This window comes from Lolium perenne, chromosome 7 (assembly GCF_019359855.2).
Source record: "Lolium perenne isolate Kyuss_39 chromosome 7, Kyuss_2.0, whole genome shotgun sequence".
Lineage (NCBI taxonomy): Eukaryota > Viridiplantae > Streptophyta > Magnoliopsida > Poales > Poaceae > Lolium > Lolium perenne.
In genome coordinates this window covers 97,366,273-97,387,234 of record NC_067250.2, presented here as the reverse complement: position 1 = coordinate 97,387,234, position 20,962 = coordinate 97,366,273, and the positions used below count along the sequence as shown (strand labels likewise).

The 20,962-nt window shown below is 45.2% G+C and overlaps 2 protein-coding genes and 1 non-coding gene across 3 annotated transcripts; all 3 read right to left on the bottom strand.

The window, feature by feature from the left end:
• Window positions 1-10,239: 10,239 nt before the first annotated feature.
• LOC127316556 (uncharacterized) lies at window positions 10,240-13,673 on the bottom strand. The gene is made up of 5 exons (XM_051346983.2): window positions 13,522-13,673; window positions 11,555-12,384; window positions 11,228-11,386; window positions 10,806-11,070; window positions 10,240-10,686 (listed from the first exon to the last, which is right to left on the bottom strand). The coding sequence occupies exons 2-5, from the start codon at window positions 12,371-12,373 to the stop codon at window positions 10,652-10,654; spliced, it is 1,278 nt and encodes a 425-aa protein (XP_051202943.1). The 5' UTR covers window positions 12,374-12,384; window positions 13,522-13,673; the 3' UTR covers window positions 10,240-10,651.
• Window positions 13,674-15,082: 1,409 nt separating this feature from the next.
• Window positions 15,083-15,163, bottom strand: TRNAL-AAG (transfer RNA leucine (anticodon AAG)). Its single transcript has one exon. It is a non-coding gene; the product is annotated as a tRNA-Leu (tRNA).
• Window positions 15,164-15,583: 420 nt separating this feature from the next.
• Window positions 15,584-20,358, bottom strand: LOC127316557 (chitin elicitor receptor kinase 1). The gene is made up of 11 exons (XM_071824658.1): window positions 19,648-20,358; window positions 18,671-18,703; window positions 18,317-18,469; window positions 17,631-17,830; window positions 17,366-17,455; window positions 17,158-17,251; window positions 16,926-17,077; window positions 16,755-16,846; window positions 16,523-16,661; window positions 16,086-16,184; window positions 15,584-15,983 (listed from the first exon to the last, which is right to left on the bottom strand). The coding sequence occupies exons 1-11, from the start codon at window positions 20,312-20,314 to the stop codon at window positions 15,819-15,821; spliced, it is 1,884 nt and encodes a 627-aa protein (XP_071680759.1). The 5' UTR covers window positions 20,315-20,358; the 3' UTR covers window positions 15,584-15,818.
• Window positions 20,359-20,962: the final 604 nt, after the last annotated feature.

The window sequence follows — 20,962 nt, the reverse complement described above, 5'->3', positions numbered from 1 at the left end:
GTTTTGTTGTACCAGTTCATACTTGTGTTTGCTTCAAACAACCTTGCTAGCCTAAGCCTTGTATTGAGAGGGATTACTTCTCGTGCATCCAAAATCCTTGAGCCAAAAACTATGCCATTTGTGTCCACCATACTTACCTACTACATGGTATTTCTCTGCCATTCCAAAGTAAATTGCTTGAGTGCTACCTTTAAAATTCCATTCTTTGTCTTTGCAATATATAGCTCATGGGAAAAATAGCTTAAAAACTATTGTGATGAAGAATATGTCGCTTATGTATCTTATTTCTTATAAGTTGCTTGTTGAGCGATAACCATGTTCCTGGGGACGCCATCAACTATTTCACCTTTGTTGAATATCATCTGAGTTGCTATGCATGTTTGTCTTGTCTGAAGTAAGGGTGATTTATCATGATCAAATGGTTTGAGTATGCATATTGTTTGAGAAGAACATTGGGCCGCTAACTAAAGCCATGATCCATGGTGGAAGTTTCAGTTTAGACAACAATCCTCAATCTCTTATGAGAATATTATCTGTTGTTGAATGCTTATGCATTAAAGAGGAGTCCATTATCTGTTGTCTATGTTTTCCCGGTATGGATGTCTAAGTTGAGAATAATCAAAAGCGAGAAATCCAATGCGAACTTTCTCCTTAGACCTTTGTACAGGCGGCATAGAGGTACCCCTTTGTGATACTTGGTTGAAACATATGCTATACAATGATAATCCATGTAAATCCAAGCTAATTAGGACAAGGTGCGGGCACTATTGGTATACTATGCATGAGGCTTGCAACTTATAAGATGTCTTATGCATAACACATATGAATTATTACTACCGTTGACAAAATTGTTTCTATGTTTTCAAAATAAAAGCTCTAGCACAAATATAGCAATCCATGCTTCCCTCTGCGAAGGGCCTTTCTTTTACTTTATGTTGAGTCAGTTCACCTACTTCTTTCTATCTTAGAAGCAAACACTTGTGTCAACTGTGTGCATTGATTCCTACATACTTGCTTATTTGCATTCATCATATTACTTTGTGTTGACAATTATCCATGAGATAAACATGTTGAAGTTGAAAGCAACTGTTGAAACTTATATCTTCCTTCGTGTTGCTTCAAAACTTTCTACTAAGAATCTATTACTTTATGAGTCAACTCCTATGCAAGTCTTATTGATGCTTGTCTTGAAAGTACTATTCATGAAAAGTCTTTGCTATATGATTCAGTTGTTTAATCATTGTCTTTACCATTGCTTCGAATCACTTCATTCATCTCATATGCTTTACAATAGTATTGATCAAGATTATGATAGCATGTCACTTCAGAAATTATCCTTGTTATCGTTTACCTACTCGAGGGCGAGTAGGAACTAAGCTTGGGGATGCTTGATACGTCTCAAACGTATCTATAATTTCTTATGTTCCATGCTACTTTTATGATGATACTCACATGTTTTATACACACTTTATGTCATTATTATGCATTTTCCGGCACTAACCTATTGACAAGATGCCGAAGAGCCAGTTGTTGTTTTTTGCTGTTTTTGGTTTCAGTTATCCTACAAAGGAAATATTCTCGGAATTGGACGAAATCAACGCCCAAGGTCTTATTTTTCCACGAAGCTTCCAGAAGACCGAAGGGGATACGAAGTGGGGCGACGAGGCGCCGCCACCATAGGGCCGCGCGGCCAAAGGGGGCCCACGCCGCCCTATGGTGTGGGCCCCTCGTGCCGCCTCCAACCCTGCCCTTCCGCCTACTTATAGCCTTCATCGCGAAAACCCCTGTACCGAGAGCCACGATACGGAAAACCTTCCAGAGACACCGCTGCCGCCACTCCCATCTCGGGGGATTCAGGAGATCGCCTCCGGCACCCTGCCGGAGAGGGGAATCATCTCCCGGAGGACTCTTCATCGCCATGATCGCCTCCGGATTGATGTGTGAGTAGTTCACCCCTGGACTATGGGTCCATAGCAGTAGCTAGATGGTTGTCTTCTCCTCATTGTGCTATCATGTTAGATCTTGTGAGCTGCCTATCATGATCAAGATCATCTATTTGTAATGCTACATGTTGTGTTTGGTGGGATCCGATGAATATGGAATACTATGTCATGTTGATTATCAATCTATCATATATGTGTTGTTTATGATCTTGCATGCTCTCCGTTGCTAGTAGAGGCTCTAGCCAAGTTGATACTTGTGACTCCAAGAGGGAGTATTTATGCTCGATAGTGGGTTCATGCCTCCATTAAATCTGGGACAGTGACAGAAAGTTCTAAGGTTGTGGATGTGCTGTTGCCACTAGGGATAAAACATCGATGCTTTGTCTAAGGATATTTGTGTTGATTACATTACGCACCATACTTAATGCAATTGTCTGTTGTTTGCAACTTAATACTGGAAGGGGTGCGGATGCTAACCCGAAGGTGGACTTTTTAGGCATAGATGCATGCTGGATAGCGGTCTATGTACTTTGTCGTAATGCCCGATTGAATCTCACACTACTCATCATGATATGTATGTGCATTGTTATGCCCTCTTTATTTGTCAATTGCCCAACTGTAATTTGTTCACCCAACATGCTTTATCTTATTGGAGAGACACCACTAGTGAACTGTGGACCCCGGTCCATTCTTTTACATCTGAATACAATCTACTGCAATCATTGTTCTTTAATGTTCTTCGTGAACAAACATCATTTTCCACACCATACATTTAATCCTTTGTTTACAGCAAGCCGGTGAGATTGACAACCTCAATGTTAAGTTGGGGCAAAGTATTTGGATTGTGTTGTGCAGGTTCCACGTTGGCGCCGGAATCCCTGGTGTTGCGCCGCACTACACTCCGTCACCAACAACCTTCACGTGCTCCTTGACTCCTACTGGTTCGATAACCTTGGTTTCTTACTGAGGGAAAACTTGTTGTTGTACGCATCACACCTTCCTCTTAGCTGGGGTTCCCAACGGGCGTGTGCTTGACGCGTCATCAAAGTGTACAAGAAGAAAGAAGACGAAGGTCCCAATTCATGTTGTGATAAGCTCCTTGATGAAGTTTGTTCTTTGAGAAGACATAATGCAAGATTCTTGGAAGTCATTTCTATCCAAGAGGAAGCCTTGGATGAGTACCACCGCTTAAGTAAAGAGAAGGTGCCATGTTGTGATCATGAAGAAGAGATTGCCACTCTAAAGAGACACAAGGCCAAGCTCAAGGAAGTGAATGATATGCAAAATGAGTCCTTGATGGAGTGGGTTCGCTTGAGCAAGGAAAAGATTACTTGCTGTAACCATGAGGAAGAAATTGCCTCTCTAAAGAGGAGCAAGGCCAACCTTATGGTTATCAAGTCCATGCAAGATGAAGCGTTGAAAGAGTACCATCTCGCAAGCAAGGACCACATTTGTTGCAACCATGAAGACGACATTGCAACCTTAGAAGGACACAAGCGTTTGCTCTTGAAAAGGAATTCTCTTCTAGAAGAAGCATTATCGGAACAATTCCGGGTGAATAAGAAGAAAGAGGTTCAAGTATTTGACATCACTCACCCTCACCCGGATCATGAAGATGAAGTCAACCATTTGAAGTCCAAAATTCAAAGTCTCCAAATCCAAGCCCAATTCTTGGAAGGAGTCATTGAAGCTAGAGTCGAAGCCAATGAGGGATCTTGCAATCAAGGAGAAGTGGCTATAAAGCCAAAGAAGAAGAGAGGAAGAAGGATCAAGATAAAGAGGGACATCATTATAGGACCCGTTGAAAAATGGGTTCCTATATCCAAGTCTTGATCCATGAAGGACCTTGCTTTCGGTGGTGCTTATTGGGTGGTTGATGTTGAAGCCACTAGTCTTATGACCGGAAGCAAGGAATTTGTTGTCGTTCTCGAGCCATCTCTTTCTACTATTTCTCATGGCGACAACACAAGCAAGCTCAAAGGTATTGGGCCTTGACAAGGTGGTGGTACATCCTACCTTGTCAAGACCCTTGTTTACAAAATTCTTTTCGTTCATCGTTTCACACGCTTGGGTCTTTGTACCTTTTACAATGAACATGTGGTGGTCCTCTTGTGGAGCTAGTCTCTCCGAGAGGCCACGGTCTTGGACTAATTGAAAATGCTTCCTTTTGTAGAGATCGTGTTTTGTAGGGATTGCGTTGAAAGAAAAGGCATGGGGCTCCTCACAAGGCCAAGACAACCATATCTATCACGAGTTCAAGAGTAAGACCCAATGGACCATGATGAAGTTTTTCAATCAAGTTCAACGCAAGTTCTACACCATGATCTTCGCAATAAGGACCAACAATGGAATGGAGTTCAAGTTCTACATCTTGGATGTCTTCCTTGGCAAAGAAGGAATCCAACATATGCTCCTAGCCATTTTCTTTCCCCAAAACCATGGGGTTGTCTGAAGAGAAAGTCAAACTTTAGTGAAGACACTCAAACATGATGATGGAGTATGAGTCTATTGTGTGCTTGTGGAATTGTGTGATGGGACTTTTGTTGAAGATGATAGTTCTTTGGAGGGGCGATGTGCTTCTTGTGAGAAAGGAGATGCAATTCCCCCGGTTACCGTACGAAGGATGGGTGTTGGCACTCGCCGACCTCAAAAGCTACCTTCTATGAGTGCCGGGGAAGGATGAAGTTCCACCTATGTGGAGCCATCTACACCACAAGGCCAAGCTTCTTCCGTTGAACAACCAAGTGAAAGTCCACCTCTTCCACAACCTCAAGTTCGGCATCAACAACAATGAGGGTCAAGGCAAGGACCTAAACCATGATGAAGATCAAGGGACCTCACAAGAATCTATCCCTATGGTCCATTCTCGCCGGTGTGCAAAAGTGTCAAGGCTCCTTCATAACTCGAGCAAAGTACGTTCAAGACATTCTCAATAGCAAGATATGTAAGGGGCCAACGGTATAGGAACCCCGAAGTACCTAAAGTGTCAACACTCCCTTGATGAGGCCGACAAGGAAACGGTCTCATGCTCTACCGGTCAACGATAAGGTTTGCTTCTCTCCCTTTGTGCTTTTCATCCGGACATTGCGTTGAGAGTGGGTATTCACATACCACTTTTGTGTTATATGTCTAGATGGAAAACACGCATGAACATAGGGGGAGTGCGCTTTAAACTTATTGAGCTATCCCTCCCCCCATAATGCATAAAGAAACCCAAAACATTCTCTATTTGTCAACTAAGTGACTAATGAGCTTCATGTTGAGTTGTGACCGTTGGTCCTAGATACATCTACGCGACCTCACACCACTATACTCTCACACGGTGGCCTCGGCCATCAACCTCCTCCTTGAGGAGCTTTTTTTTGTTCTTCTTGTTTTCTTTGATTTTCTTTTGGTTTCTTTTTCCCTTTTTCCCTTTTTGCTTTTGGTTTTTTTCTCTCCATGTTCTTTGTGGGAGATTCACCCAAGCTTGGCTTTTCATGCTTTGATTCTTGCAAGCTTGGTTGAGTAGTACCTTAACAGTTCCGACATCTAAACCTAAACCAATACCTACCTCTTGAGCCAATTCAGTGTAAAAGCACAAGTCTACACCAAAATCTGAGTGTTTTGGAGTTTTGGAGGCCGGTACGACCGCTCCGGTGCAGTAACCTGACGACTGTCAGGAGTTTGCCCCAGAGCGGTACTACCGCCCGAGGTACCGGGCAAGTACCAGTAAGCGGTACTACCGCTCACATGAGCGGTACTACCGCTTGCACTTTTGACTTAGGGTACCGGGTGGGACGAGTTCCTTCCCAACTCATCACTTTTCCCCATCCACTTCAAGTCAAAACGCCCCCAAGCTCCAAGACCTCGAGGGGACCGGCCCCGATCTCCTCCTCCGGCCATCCCCGGTCAAATCTCCTCCGTGGAGAAGCTTCCCCACCCTCTTCTCCACCAAGTCCTCCGGTATGGGCTCTAATCTCTCTCTCTAGGGTGTGTTGAACTCCCTAGATGCATAGGCTAGGGTTTGATGGGGGTTTGTGGTGGAGAAACCTTCTTGGAAGCTCTTCATGTACGGGGATACTAGCTAGCAACATTGTGTGAGACTATGAACTTCTTTTCCATGAATCTTGACCTTGATCTAGATGTGCTGAGCTTGAGCGGTAGTACCGCTCGTTCACGAGCGGTACTACCGGTCCAAGCGGTACTACCGGGTTAGGTCGCGGTACTACCGCTTTGACTAGTTTCACCTATGATGCTTATTAGTGTCCTACTTGATCTTTAACTCCATGACTTGTGCACTTATACCCTATTCCCTCCCAAACCTATGATGTTCACAGGTCCATCCAAGCCCCATGGTGGCGCCAAGGTCAAGCCTCCTACTCGTCGTCATCGAGAAGAAGAAGAGCATGAAGAGATTGTTCCAACAAGAACCACCAAGCGCCAGAGGGATGCAGCAGCAGCAGCTAGCAAAAGGACTGCCTCGGGTCCTCGAAAGTCTATGACCGACCTCAAGAAAGCTCAATTCTTACAAGTACGAGGAGACAATCTGTATTTGTTGCCAAGGAACTCTCGTCAATGCCCCAATCCCTTCTTCTACCATGCCGATCAAGAGAGGATTTACAATGAAGTCTATGGGGCTAAGGAATTCAATTGTTGCCCCCAATACTCCATTAGCATGGAAAAGCTCCAATCTAAGCCGGAATACTTTGGGGAGGCTCTTGAGATATGTGAAGAGCAAGGGTTGATTCCTTTGATGACCTTCTCCCACGACTACTCCAAGGAGGTGATATGTCAATTCTATGCCATCTTGGTGTTTCTTGAAGATGAAGGTGGTTTCTGCTCGCTAAACTGGATGACCAAGGAGTACGTGATGGAGGCCACGTGGCAGGAGTTTGTTAGGGGCATTGGTTATGATCTCCCCGACTATGATATCAACTTCTTCCGGATTCACCTTCAAGCCAAGCCAATGGCCAAGGAAAAGATGGCCAACCTCTACATCCCCGGAAGAATGTTGTGTGGAAGTGCTTATCATCTTCTACCCGTCTACGACATCATGAACCGCATCTACCGCAGCACCATCAACCCCAAGCATACCAACCAAGATGAGGTGCATGGATTTCTTGTGAACCTTCTTGTTCGCACTGATCAGATGAGGGGTCGCGGCAAGCAATTGGACATCATGGATTACATATGGCATGAGATGCGGGATTGTGCGTTCCTCCGCAAGCTTCCTCAATATGCGCCCTATGTCATGAGGCTCATTTGCCTCAAATGGGATCAAGCTGGCCGTGGAGATCTCCTAGAGCAATGCCGCCCAATATCACTATCCATAAGGAGAAGAGCTCCCTTGTCAAGAATCATGATCTTCCGAGGTTTGGCAAGAAGGCACCCAAGGACACCGAGGAGGAGGAAGCCGATAGTGATGACTCCGACTTCGTGCCCAACTCCGTCAAGACCAAAGTCCTCTTCGCCAAGCTCACTGCTCTCCTCAAGAAGTCATTTTGCTTCAAGGAGGACCTCCAAGACAAGATGTATCAAGCTCACCATAACAACAAGAAGATCCGCCAACGCCAAAAGGCGATGATGAGGCACATGGGGCTTCCCGTCTCCGAGGGCTCCAAGGACAACATCACACCTCCTGGTGAATGAAAGTCCAAGTACACTTGGTCAAGCTCCGAGGACTCCATCCCCGAGCGCATTTTTCGCCCCTCTCCACCACCTCATGGCAAGGGCCATGTTGAAGATGAAGACGAAGATGAAGAGGACGACAAGGACGAGGAGATGGAGGAAGGTGATGGTGAGGAGGACGACGAGGAAGGCGACGATGATGATGATGATGATGACGAGGAGGATGATGATGACGAGTGATCCCCTTGGGACGTTAGTATGCTTCTTCTCCCTTTTTGGTGTTTCGATGCCAAAGGGGGAGAAGTTGATCTATTAGGACGGGAATTTGCATGGGGATGCCAAGGGCTTGGTGCTTAATTTTGGTTTTTCGGCCTTGGCATCATATCTTGCCCCTAGTTATTTAGAACTTTATTCGTATGCGTGCTTGCTACTCTATTTGTGGATCTCCCGATCCCCCGATTTGTATTAATACTTATTCGTGGTAGCCTATTGATCTTCGTTATTTATCTCTTGTTGGCTACACCAATTCTTTGGAGGCACTTATTGTGAGTTGGGTTTTCTCAAGGAAAAGGTATGACAAATCCACCCAAGCTCCTTGCATGATCATGTGTTGCCTCCATATTGTGCATATGCTATATGATCTTGTCAAATATTCTTGGAATATGTGCATGGTTTGTAGAATCTAGGGAGAGTTGTTCCTCTAGGATGTGTGCATTTGTATACAAATGCATATTCCAAATATGCACACATCTAGGGGGAGCTCCGTCTACTTTTGCAAATCAAGAACCCTATCATAATATCTTATGCTATGTTGCAAATTCTTGTGATGACAACACTTGAATGAATTTAACCGTGCGCAAATATTGTTTTTGTTAGATTTGCAAGTGCACGGTATCCTCGCTGAACACGTCATGATCAGAGGACTGAAGCGTAGCTTATAGGTTTTCTGGTTTTGTGTGTGTGTCGCGAGGTGACATGGTTGGAGAGGAAAAGAGGAAAAAGCAGTTTCTGCCAAAGCGGTACTACCGGTACCAGGAGCGGTAGTACCGCTACCCTACTCGTACCGCCCAACGGTACCGCTCTGGAGCTTTACACTGAGAAAGTCCCACAGAACATGTTGCGGTACCTCTGCGGTACCTTGAGCGGTAGTACCGCTTGAGAGCGGTAGTACCGCCTCGGTACCGCTTAGGTACCGTAACATAAGTTACGGCACTACCGATGTGGTACCGCTTCGGTACCGCTTGGGATCCAGTACTCCCAGAGGCCATTGCGGTACCTCAAGCGGTAGTACCGCTGTGTGTCCACGTGGATAAGTTCTGTGGGGATTTCGAATCCAGAGCGGTAGTACCGCTTGCCAAAGCGGTAGTACCGCTTAGGCAGAAACTGCATATAACGGTTAGATTTGAGGAGACCTATTTAAAGGGCCCTTCTTCCCCAGCTCGTTTTCAGCTCTTCTCTTCTTCTCTCCTCCATTGTTCCTGAGCTCAAGCTTAGTGGATCTCCCCACCTACCAATCAATCTTGCCCATACTTTGAGGAGTGATGGAGGAGGCCCCGATCTATCGTTCTACCAAGAGAGATTTCACCAATTCGTGGTAGTCCTTAGTGGATCTTGTTGCTAGGGTTCCTATGGTGGAATCTTGGAGGAAGTGCACCTATGGAGGCTAGTTTGGTGTTGTGCTAGCCCCATAGGTTGTTGGGAGCCTCCTAATGTTGTGGAGCTCGCCCCAACCTTGTGAAGGAACCACCGCCTCGACCGGTGCCTTAGTGGAGAAGGGGGAGCCCCTTTGTGGAGCTCTCTCGAGGAAGAAGGTGAGACCTTCCTTCGTGGTGTGGTCGCCTAGCCTCTTGTGTAAGGCTAGCACCTCCTCAACGCAGACGTACTCCTTTTTGTGAGAGAAACTGCGGGAAACAAACCTCGCCTCGTCTCCGCGTCCTCCGGTTGTCCCGCTCCTTACTCTTACTATCATGCTTGGTTCCTTTACTTTTTGCACTTGTCTAGGATCATACTAGGATCACCTTGAGCATCAAAGCTATCACATTTACTTCCGTTGCACTAAAAATTGAAAAAGGCAATGCCCATTCACACACCCCCCCCCGTGTTCGCTACGATCCATCCAGGGAGTTGCCAAGTTAAACATGAAGCGGAGATAGCAGCTATGGAAGAAGGGCTGGCACTAGGCCTGGCCTGGGAACCAGGTCCTTTCATCCTTGAGTCTGACAGCACGGACGCACTAATGCTCGCGAAGGAAGGAACCCTGAACTTGTCACGCCATCCTATGAGGATTAAATTGATTCGTGATAGAATTAGGGAAAGAGAGGTAGGTTTACAAAAGGTAAGTCGGGATGCCAATGGTGGCCTCGCCTTGTTAGGGAGAGTACATGAACGATCTGGTGTTTAGCTACAGAACTACCCGCCTGAAATCGCTGACGCGATCAAGGCTGATTGTATTCCCCCTTTTAATTAATGAAACCTCTTTCCTTGCAAAAACCTGCATGCTCTGCTCTAAGCTTGTATCATGTACTAGTTGTTCTATTCGTTTGCTGAAATCCGCTAGTACTTGTAGTAGCTGATGTTGCAGCCAGGACTTGTTCTAGGGTCAGTTTCCTCCATATGTTGACTTTAATGAATATGCTTTTTCAGCCACGGGCAACGATACATTCGAGTGCACCAATTCCCCACAATGTATACGCCAGTGTATCACTAGTAAAGACCGCAAGGTGTTCGTACAAGAGATTGTACAGCTTTTGATTACTATTACACGGACACAGATTTTGCTTCTGCTAATGACGAACTCATAAAGCTCGGCTTCTTCGGATACAGATGATACTCAACTACAGATCATCAGAAACTGATGGCTCAGCGCCTCAGCGAAATGACACAACCTGCCACTCACTGACTGCTGCGTATACTACTATTAGCTATACATGACAAAAACCCAGCCATAATATTTTCCCCGTTAAAGGGCGATTTTATTGACTCAAAACGTCTGTCGCGTCTCGTAAGCTAACTATGATTGATCGATTGATTCTTCAGACATCACCATTTGCATAACTGAATTGCACTTCACCAGGAGATGATAGATGATCATCTTCTCTTCACATGTTGCTGGTGATCCATGCCGGTAAGCACCCTAGAAAAGAGAGATCAACGGATTAATATGAAATGCAAATTTGCAGTTTTCAGAGTTCTCACGGCAGCAATATGAGTATGCTCTGGGGAAAGACATGGCCAAGTTCTAGAGGAACTCACATTTGGCTGGGAAGCTGAAGCAGAGGGATGGGGCAGGAGCCAACTGCTGGGGCTCGGCCACGAGGATGTAGAACAGGCCCATGACGCCTGTGTGCTGCCGGTCGCTGCTGTAGTTGGACACCACGGTCAGCACCTCGCTGTCGCTGACCTTGATGGACCCCGGCTTTGGGTAGCACGTCGACATGCCGACGATGTAGTTTGCCTCGTTCCCTGCCTCCTGTCCTGTGCCGTAGGTTGGAAGAGATTCGCATAGAAGGCGTCCGTCCTGAAGTAAATGGAATGTACCTCACAAGTTAACCCACTGTTGATCTCTCAAGAACATGTTGTGATGTTACCATTTAGACATCATATATAGAAGGTCGCATTCAATTTGTGCAGAGTTTAAGACATCGCATGTAAGACACTAACGAAAAATCCATTACCTGGCCATGCAAAGAAGAACCGCTACCGCCAGAGTGCTGGTGTGCAACACCGAACACGATATCTCCTCCACGCGGTAACACTGCTCTAGAAGTCTTAACATGCGTACAATCCTTGTTGGCTCGGTTTACTGAGCTGCATTCATCGACCTGGTACTCAACCTGTACAATCAACGGCTTAAATCAAAAACAAACCTACTACAAAATAATTCAGGCCTTCAGATTGAGCATTGAAGTAATTCGCAAGAAAAAAAGATTGAGCATTTGAAGTAATACGAGAGTTCTCAAAACCTGAAACAATCGCCATTATGTGAAGTTCTATTTGCATACCTTGCAAGAATGTTCAGGAGTCCCATCAAGCAGAGCGGTGTCAGTAACGTCAAATATGTAAATCTTGACAGGCACCACCGCATCAGTCCAATCGAGCCACGTCACCTTGTACTGCAAGAACAGCTTCCGCACCTCACCATTGAACCCTTCTTTGACCTGACACTGGGTCTGATCATAGCAGCAATTCAACCCGCCAATATAGTTCTTTGGGATTGTGCGCCCATACTCATCTATTGTAACATTGTAGAAGCTACACTTGCACTCGGTGCAGCCAGGCTTGTCGGCCACACCCCTCGTGTCGATGGCGTGAACATTGAGCAACCATTTCTCCTCATAACCTTCAGGGGCCTTCTCCGGATTGCCTGCCTCTATTCCATAAGGATCAGGGACCCATGTGGCGGTGTGACGAGTCTCGGAACCAAGCCCAAAGTACTGGCCTAGTGTGGTCTTGCACACTCCATCATTCCTTTTAAGCACCCCCTTTGGAAGCTTCTGTGTGTCAGTGCTGTGATTACTGTTCTTCAAAGCATAGTATGGTTCTGCAACCCAGTGATGCAGGTAAGTCTCGTGGAGCGGCACAGGGACGCCGTTCTCATCGACAACCTCTGCATCAAAGCTCTTGATGGCAAGGTGTCCTTGAGGAAAGTCAATATCAGCGTAGAACTTGTTTGAGACTGATCCAGGAGCCAATAAGATGGGTGGAGAACAGAACGTCTTTGACTTCAGTAGATGACCTCTCACATTGAGGGCTTCAGAGGGTAGTGGGGCGATAGCAGATAGGAGTGATATGAGCAGCACAACAGACACAGCCATTTTCATCTTGTTACCAGCTGCAAAAAATGGATCATCCATCAGATATGATTGCCCAAAAAGAAGCTAAACAACCTATCACAAAATTAGTTACATTGAGTGAAAAAGCATTTTATAGCAATATAAGTAAGTATTATGAATAAGAAAAAGTCAGTTTACACCTGATAAAACTATTTTGCATAAATATACTTTATTTTTTGTCACATATCTGAACTGTTTCTGAGGAAACATGTGTCTATAACTGTTGAGCGTGAGCATATATCTTAACTGGCTTTCCAAAAAAAAAAAAAAACATATATGTCTATAACCGTAGAGTGTGAACATCTGTTCTTGAGTTCTGGTGCAACTTCTCTTGAAAGAGTATTGAACTGACTACACAATAATATAAGCCTATGTTCCTTATCAAACTGATTCAAGACAACTATTAGTAGTCAGACGATCCTACGTGGAGTATGAAAGGCTGAAAGCATAGCAAGAAAGTATAACTGAAACGTTTACTAAGCAAGCACATCTGTACTTGAGCAACTTGACAACAGAAAGTCCAAACCCTTGCACAAGACAACCATAACAGACAATTACATCAACTTCGTGGTACTATCCCCTATGCCAATCCAGTCAATAAAATAAGGTGGGATGTTTCATAGGTTATCCAAATAAACTAGTATTCAAGTGAGCATCAGAGATGACTTGTTGCCCACACGTGGATCATCACTAAACCGGGGAACTAAGCGGTCAAGCACTCCGACTCTCTGAACCTTTTCGACCACTAATAAAATAAGAAGAAGATAAGCAATTGGTGAAGGCTAAATCAAGCCTGTGCGGCGCAAGCAGACCCCAAATCTGGAACCAGAAACATCCCCCCGCGAAGAGACGATGGTTTCTCTGCGTACTGACCCATATGCGTGGATCGCAAATAGGAAGAAATGAACGCGAGAGCAGAAAAAGGATAGCACAAGAGGACACGAAGGGATCTACCGACGAAATCTTTCTCCCTAACCGGCGGATTGAACGGATGAATGGTGCCACAGAGCAGTCAATCGACGCGGACTGTAAATCAGAGTATTCTTCATGACAGCTATCCTATCGGGCGATGGGCGGTGAGGGCGGAGCAGAGCTAGGAGGATGGAGAGGAAGAGGAGGACGACGACGAGGCGTACCTGGAAGGGGACTGACGACCGGGCGGAGGAGGAGCTGTGGGAGCTCAGTTCGTGCGGCCGGTTTTATAGGGTGTGGCGTCAGAACACGTGGCGGCGGTGCTTACGACAGTGCTTGCGTTTCTGCTGCGTGTAGTAGTATGGGGATTTGATCTGAACGCGGGGGAGGCAGTTCACACCGCCTCTTCTTTCTAGAAGGGGGTGAGGCCGTGGCAAGTTGGATTGTGTTGGTGTTGGATGTTTGTTTTCTTGGGGAGGAGTTCTTCCTTTAAAAATTTGCAAGTCTAGTGCTGAGGTAAAATCAATATGCAAGTGTATGCAGTAAAACTGCTCCTGAGGTAAGATGTGGGGAAGTTAAACAGAAATGGCGGGTTAGTTAAGAATTAAGTGCTTATTGGCCGGTGGCACGACCACATGAGGCGTAGACTTAGCGGCGAAGGCAGAAACATCACCCTAATTATCGCGGTGAAGATGTTCTAGTCAAAGAAGTTGCCCACAAAATTCAAAATTGAAAATTATTTAAAATTGAAAAAAGGTTGCCCACCGTTGTGAATGAATTAATAGATATAGTGAAGGATTTTTCCCGAGACCCTCCTTGAAAACCCTATATCTTTCTACAAGAAGGAGCAAGATAGTTCACGCGACTTTTCTCTGTAGAAGGTGGCGAAGCTGTGGCAAGCTGGGTTGTGTTGCATACTTTCTTGGGCAGATTTCTTCCTTCAGAACTTTATGTTTATTTTTTGGGATGATGTTCAAGTTTTCACTGCAAAAATGTGTGTATTAAGTCTAGTGTTGAGGTAAGATATGGCCAAATTTGATCGAATCAAGGCGGAAAAACTCGCATTGCCGGCGAGCAACGGGTGTGGTTTAGGGGGAGCATAGGGAGAAATTTTAAGTTCAATGTATCTCAATTTAGTTTGATGTGTATGTTAATTAATTTAATCAACAAAGTTGGATGTTTTTTCGTATAAAGATCATATGGAGTGATCTAATTGGTCATTGTTGCTAAGACACTCCATTTATTAACAACTAGCTGCACCCCATGTCAAAAAAAAATTAAAGAACAACTAGCTGCGTCTGGCTGGACCTGCACGATAATGGAAAAAAGCATGACGACGGGGAGCACGCACTAACCTTAGCTAAACATACTCTAACTAAGGATCATGGATTCAGGAGCATCATCCTAGCGTCGGATTGTCTATCTCTTATCCAGAAGATTTCTTCTTCCGTGAGGGATCGCACTCTTGTTGGTTCTTTGGTGGGCGATATCCAACGTCTTGCTTCAGAGTTTTTTGTTTGTTCTTTCAAACATGTTGGACGTAAGCTGAATGGCGCCGCTCATATTTTAGCTCGTAGTAGTGAGCTGTCTAAGTGTTATCTTTCTTTTGATGTTATTCCGGATTGCATCCATGATGTACTTTGTTCTGATGTTGCTTAATCAATAAAGCGCCATATTTCTCTCAAAAAAAATAAAAACACACACACATAGTAATGGCCATGCACTGTGTTTACGCGTTATGATGGAGCATGTGTATCGCGTAGGACAAAAACAAAGATGGGGATTTGTTGACAGTGGGATTTGAACCCACGCCCTTTCGGACCAGAACCTTAATCTGGCGCCTTAGACCAACTCGGCCATATCAACTTCCCGATGCACAGAATCAACTGATGTACAATTTAAACAGTATCAAGCCGACGAAATTAATAGGTGCACGTCACGCTTATTGCCCTATCGTTTCGATTCGCGTGGACAAATGGAAAGCTGGTAACCTGCTATCTATTCCCGGACAAGCAGTGCACTTCTTTGACTCTCCATCCTCCACACAGCGACAATCTTCCACACGTCTGACGTTTCCATCCCCCAGCGATTGCCGACGTGCTTGCTTGGCTACACGTAACTGGAGCAAGCAGCCAACGGACTTACGGAGGCTCTGTATTGTCGATATCTCAGTCCAGCTGTTTCTCGCCGTCCCCACTGAAGATAGACTCGGCGCATCCTTTGCCACGGTTCTGCCACAGAAGCCCTAGAGTTATCCATAGACAGCAGAGCCTACTTCCATAGCCATTGAAAAGTAAACTCATACATATATTACACTTACGTACAACAGACGTATAACTCACATGGACACTAGTTCTAAGGTCTTCAAGACAATAAAATGAGCCTATACCGATGGGGAAAAAATACATGTAGATGGCAGAAATAAGCGACCACCTTATCGTCCATCATTAGACTGTACGTGGTAGAAATGAAATGCGCCCCGATGTACAATGCCAGGGGAGAAGCATGTGGCTAAAGGAGGTCATCTCCCGGACATGAGGTTGACCAGGCCCGGGTTTTCGTAGAGGGCGTTCATGTCCCAGAACTCGCTCGTGGAAGATAGCGTCATGAGGGCGACGACCACGGATCGCATCGTGGGCCTCAGCTTGGGGTCCTCCTGTGTGCACGCGTTCGCTAGGTGCGTCATCTGCAAGCACAAGGGCAACAGATGTTTTATCCTCGCGTATATCTAACTGAACGACGCAAGGGTATGCGATGGAATTGCTCTGACTGAGCATGTTTCTCTAACCTTGAGAATGTTGTCGATGGAGTAATCGTCTCCCAGCTTTGGATCGACCAGCTTCCGGAGGCCTTCCTTTGGATCCGGTGAGTTGAGAGCCTCCTCAAACTACAGATTTCAATATGGTAAGTCATCAAACAGGCAAGAAGGAACTTTACCATGGACCCAGAGCATGTATGTGTCTTGAACAGCATAAAGTGATCGATAACAAAAGATGCTTGACTATCTATGACTTAGCTCCAGAAGGTCTGAATAATAGGACTTTGACATTATCATCTGGTATTTTAAAACAGATGATGAGGTCAACATCCTATTATTCAGACCTCCTTGAACTAACTGATGTCATTAAAACTAAACAAGCAGATTGACACAGGGAACAGGTACCCTAGCAGTTTCAGCAAGCACTGGGAGCAGAAAGAAACCAGTTAGCTGAGCAGCACAATTACCAGATAAACTAATCCCTTTGAATCAGTAGCAGATTCAGCTGATCTGACAATGGCATCTTTCGCAGAAATAAGTTCGTACAGGACAACACCAAAGGCATAGACATCAACCTTGGGAGAAACATCACCGTATCGAGCATATCTGCAAATATCATTTTCCATGAATGTCAGCATTCATCACAAACAGGGGGTACTCACAAAGTGACAATAACAAGTAAATGTTGCGGACACCTACTCTGGAGGCATGTAACCGAATGTACCAACAACACGTGTTTGCAATGATGTACCACCAACTTCTGTAAGTTTTGTGAGACCAAAATCTGCAACCTGGAAGATACACATAATTGTTATATGAAGTAGGGACAGAATACATAGAACACATGAATTCTCCTTGAATCATTCCTACCTTTGCACGTGTGTTCTTGTCTATCAATATGTTTGCGGATTTGATATCCCGATGTATGTAGACTGGAACAGTATGCTCATGAATGTACTCAAGACCTCTAGCTGAATCTAGTGCAATCTGAACTCTTTCAGTCCAAGACAGAGGCTCATAACCTATAAAAATGCGCCGACGGATTAATTTGCTGGAAGCAACAGAAAAGACCCAGCAAGTATTTTGAGAGGGAAAACATTACCAGTTCCACGCAAATGCTGGCTTAAGTTGCCATTCTCGATAAACTCATAGACAAGAAACAGAGAACCCTCTGTGCAATAACCAATCAAGCGCACCTGCATGAAATCAAACATTGAAATGGCAGTGAAAGGTTAATTTTAAGTTCACTAAAGATTATTATCCCGTTAAGAAACAGTATTATTTAGATAAAATATAGAAGAATAACGAACCAGATTCAGATGATGAACATGTGTCAAAACCTTTAACTCAGCAAGGAACTCTTGAGTAGCCTGCATGTCCATTTTCTTTATGGCAGCTTTCTGAACAGTGGACAAAGCAAGACAAAGAGGCAAGTCATTTAAAACGAAGAACATATCATGATGTTGCATGATCAAAATGCATGGACCATCATAGAATTATGTTCTTGCACCATTGTTCAAGCCCCTAGTTAGGTAGCATGTGGATTTCTGAAATGCAAATGAAAAAAAAACTAACCTCCCCTCTAAGCTCAGCATAATAGACAGCACCAAAACCACCTTGTCCGATTTTGTGAATCAAGTTAAAGCCTTCTGTAGCATTAAAAAGTTCTTCATATGAGAACTCCACTGATCTGTCAACTGTAATGCCAGCAGATGGTGAAGCTCCATCAGCTTGCGTGGCCGATGGCGTCACTTTTTGCATGGATATTGTACTGGCTGGAACAAAATGAACAATAATTCAGAAATAGTAGAAGCACAGAAGAAGTGAACAATGGAAGCATAATTCAAGGTTCTCTAACTTTCTCTGTTGTCTAAAACTAGACTTATAGGTACCTAAAATAGCTCATCGGTTAAAAGTCCCCCAAACTATTGCTCATGATCATAACCCTATCAGACCCTATTTTTACTCACAATATTTCCAGGTTCACGAAGATAAAAAAAAAAAACTGCTCGCAGGATAGATAAGCATTATTCAAACTAATGTCACGAAGATCAAAATAGTTCCTCACAGGATAGATAAGCATTCTTCAAACCACTTAGTGCTTGTAGCAGAACATTGTTGAGATGAATGATGGCACAAATTAGCTTGCAGTGGTGAAACTAGGGCATGCAAAAAAGTTTTTTACAGAAGCGCTACAAGAATAACAATCTGTTGCAGGGTCAAAGATACAGACAGAGATCCACAAAAAAAATTATCAATACCTAGCCGGCTAGACTCTTCAGAAGATGGAAGCAGCGCACCCTGTTTCGCCTTTCTTCGCCTATAAAACAAGAATACCAACATAGCCAGGACTAGTGCAGTTACGCCACCCACAACACCTCCTGCTATTGCTCCTGCCGAAGCTCCTTTCCCTGGTCCGCGGAGTTGAAGATAAATAAACATCATAGTTCAAATCAACGACATGATGTTTTCCTTTCCAAAAACCTCAATGCAGAGCAATAAATATCTCGCAAAAGGACAGAGGCTGCCTGTACTGCACAACACGAGGATACTTATCAGCACAACTGCGTGAGAATAAACATAACATGGACAACAGTAGAGCAGCTCTTACCCTGATGATTGCAGAGGACGGTAACTTCCATTGGGATCTGGAAAGACAAACAAGCAGAGTAAGATATTTTAGGAGGATGTGATCAATTCTACACAACATACAATTGATGGCAACTGTGTTCTTGAGGAAAAAACATATGCATCAAGCTGAGGGTATCATCAAATTCATTAAGGGTTTCACTCGAATTTGATTTTGCAAATTGATAATTATGCCATGATAGTTTGAGCTCCACAAATATTTCAGGCAATTTTCTTACTGAGTTACCACGGATGCAGAATTGACATGAACCAACCCACATAATCAGTAACATAAAAAAAATCAATCAACTTGTGGCAACCAAATGGTACATGAAGGAACAAAATGTGTACGGTTAGCACCATAAGCAGAGTTCAATCGGGTCATTGGCTACTCACAAACACAATAACATAATAGCTGAAACTATGATCAATTGCTAATCGAGAACAGTTTGTGGCACCCAGTATAAAACTAACGCCATGACCAATTTTGCAAAAAAAAAGAGCTATAATACTGCAGATAGTTTGACTTCCACAAATATTTCAGGAAAAAAATTCCTTGAGTTAACATAGATGCAGAATTGACATGAACCATAATCAGTAACATAGAAAAATGGCAAATGGAGGTAGGAAGCATGTGTAGTCAGCGCTGTAAGCAGAAACTATGATCGATTGACTAATCGAAAACAGTTCAATCGGTTCATTGGCTGCTACTCACAAACACAATGACGTAATAGCTGAAACTATGATCAATTGCTAATCGAAAACAGTTTCTGGTAGTACCCACTATAAAACTAACGCCATGACCAATTTTGCATCAAACAGCAATAATACGGCACAATTGAGCACGCAACTGCATAACGCACTTTTGTATACAGCAATTAATCGGTTCCCAATAGTGTTCCCCAGAATTCAAACCAAGTAGTAGTAGTAGCAGTACTAATTAAAATCGAATTCAGTGAATCACCTTTGACAGGGATGTAGACGATGCCGCTGCCAGTGACCCCGTCCATCCCAGGGTTATACTTTTTAATCATGTCCAGCTGCCCGGGCGACGAGAAGCCATGGCTAGCCGCGACGGAGGCGAGCGTCTCGCCGCCCCTGAGCGGGTAGGTGAGGAAGAGGCCGTAGTCCCTGGACACGGCCGGGTCGCCGCAGGAGCAGTTGACGGTGACGTTGACGGTGCCGACGTCGGGGATCTGGTTGGGCGGGAAGGAGTTGGTGGCGGCGAGCCAGTCGACGGTGGTGAGGTTGTTGTACGGCTCGGCGATGCTGGTGTAGGTCTCCCCCGTTTTGACGTCGTGCGGGAAGGAGCCGGCGAGGTAGGTGGCGGCGGGGTCGGCGGGGCGCGCGCGGCAGCGGCAGGGGAAGGAGGCGTTGACGCGGTCCCCGACGCGGATGAAGTCCAGGTTGGGCTGCCCGGGGTTGTAGGGCTGGAGCAGGCGGTAGTTGTCGCCGTGCCCGAAGAGCTGGCCGATGTAGGTGGCGTTCTGGTCCGTGCCCACGAGGTAGGAGCCCAGCGCGAGGTCGCAGCCCGTGCCCACGGTGCAGCCGTCCCCCGCGGCGAAGGCGGTGCTGGAGCCCGCGGCTAGGAGGAGCAGCAGCAGGGGGAGGAGCGGAGGAGGAGGGTCCATGGCGGCTCGGCGGTTGCGCACGGAACCCTAGGGGCGGAGGCTGGTTGGTGCCATTGGAGAAGAGGGGAGAGGTAGGGGAAGAAGACGAAGGCGGAGACGAAGACGCGTCGGGGGGTTTGACTCGCTGGCGGTTGCGGAACGGCGTTTCTCTGACAGGTGGGCCAAGTGCGGGAGGGAATGGTCGTATATCGGCGGCTGCTGTGCTGCAGTCAAAGGAAGAGTACAAATTCTGGAGGCCCCGTTGGGCACGGAACGCTGTCCCGTTCCCGTCCGCGCCTCCTTACTGGACTGCTAATCGCGAGATTAGGTGCATTATGGTAATCATAATCATAATCTATGAAATTTTGAATGTGATTGCATGTTTCTCTAGAGTCAAAACGTGATTATATTTTGATAAAAAAATACTAGTAATATGTTGATATTAAGATGATACCGATGTCTGCAACAAATAATATTTGCACAGCCAAAAAAAAATCAAAGAAGAAGAAGAAGAAACAAAAATCCGCCGAAGCAATCAGAGACTCGGAGTAACAAGAGCACCACTGGGTGATGACGACACTAGACTCCGAAAAAAGTTCTCCAAAACGACGTCTCTATGAAGGGCAACGGTGCACAAACACCGTCATCGTCCAATCTAACCAGTACGGT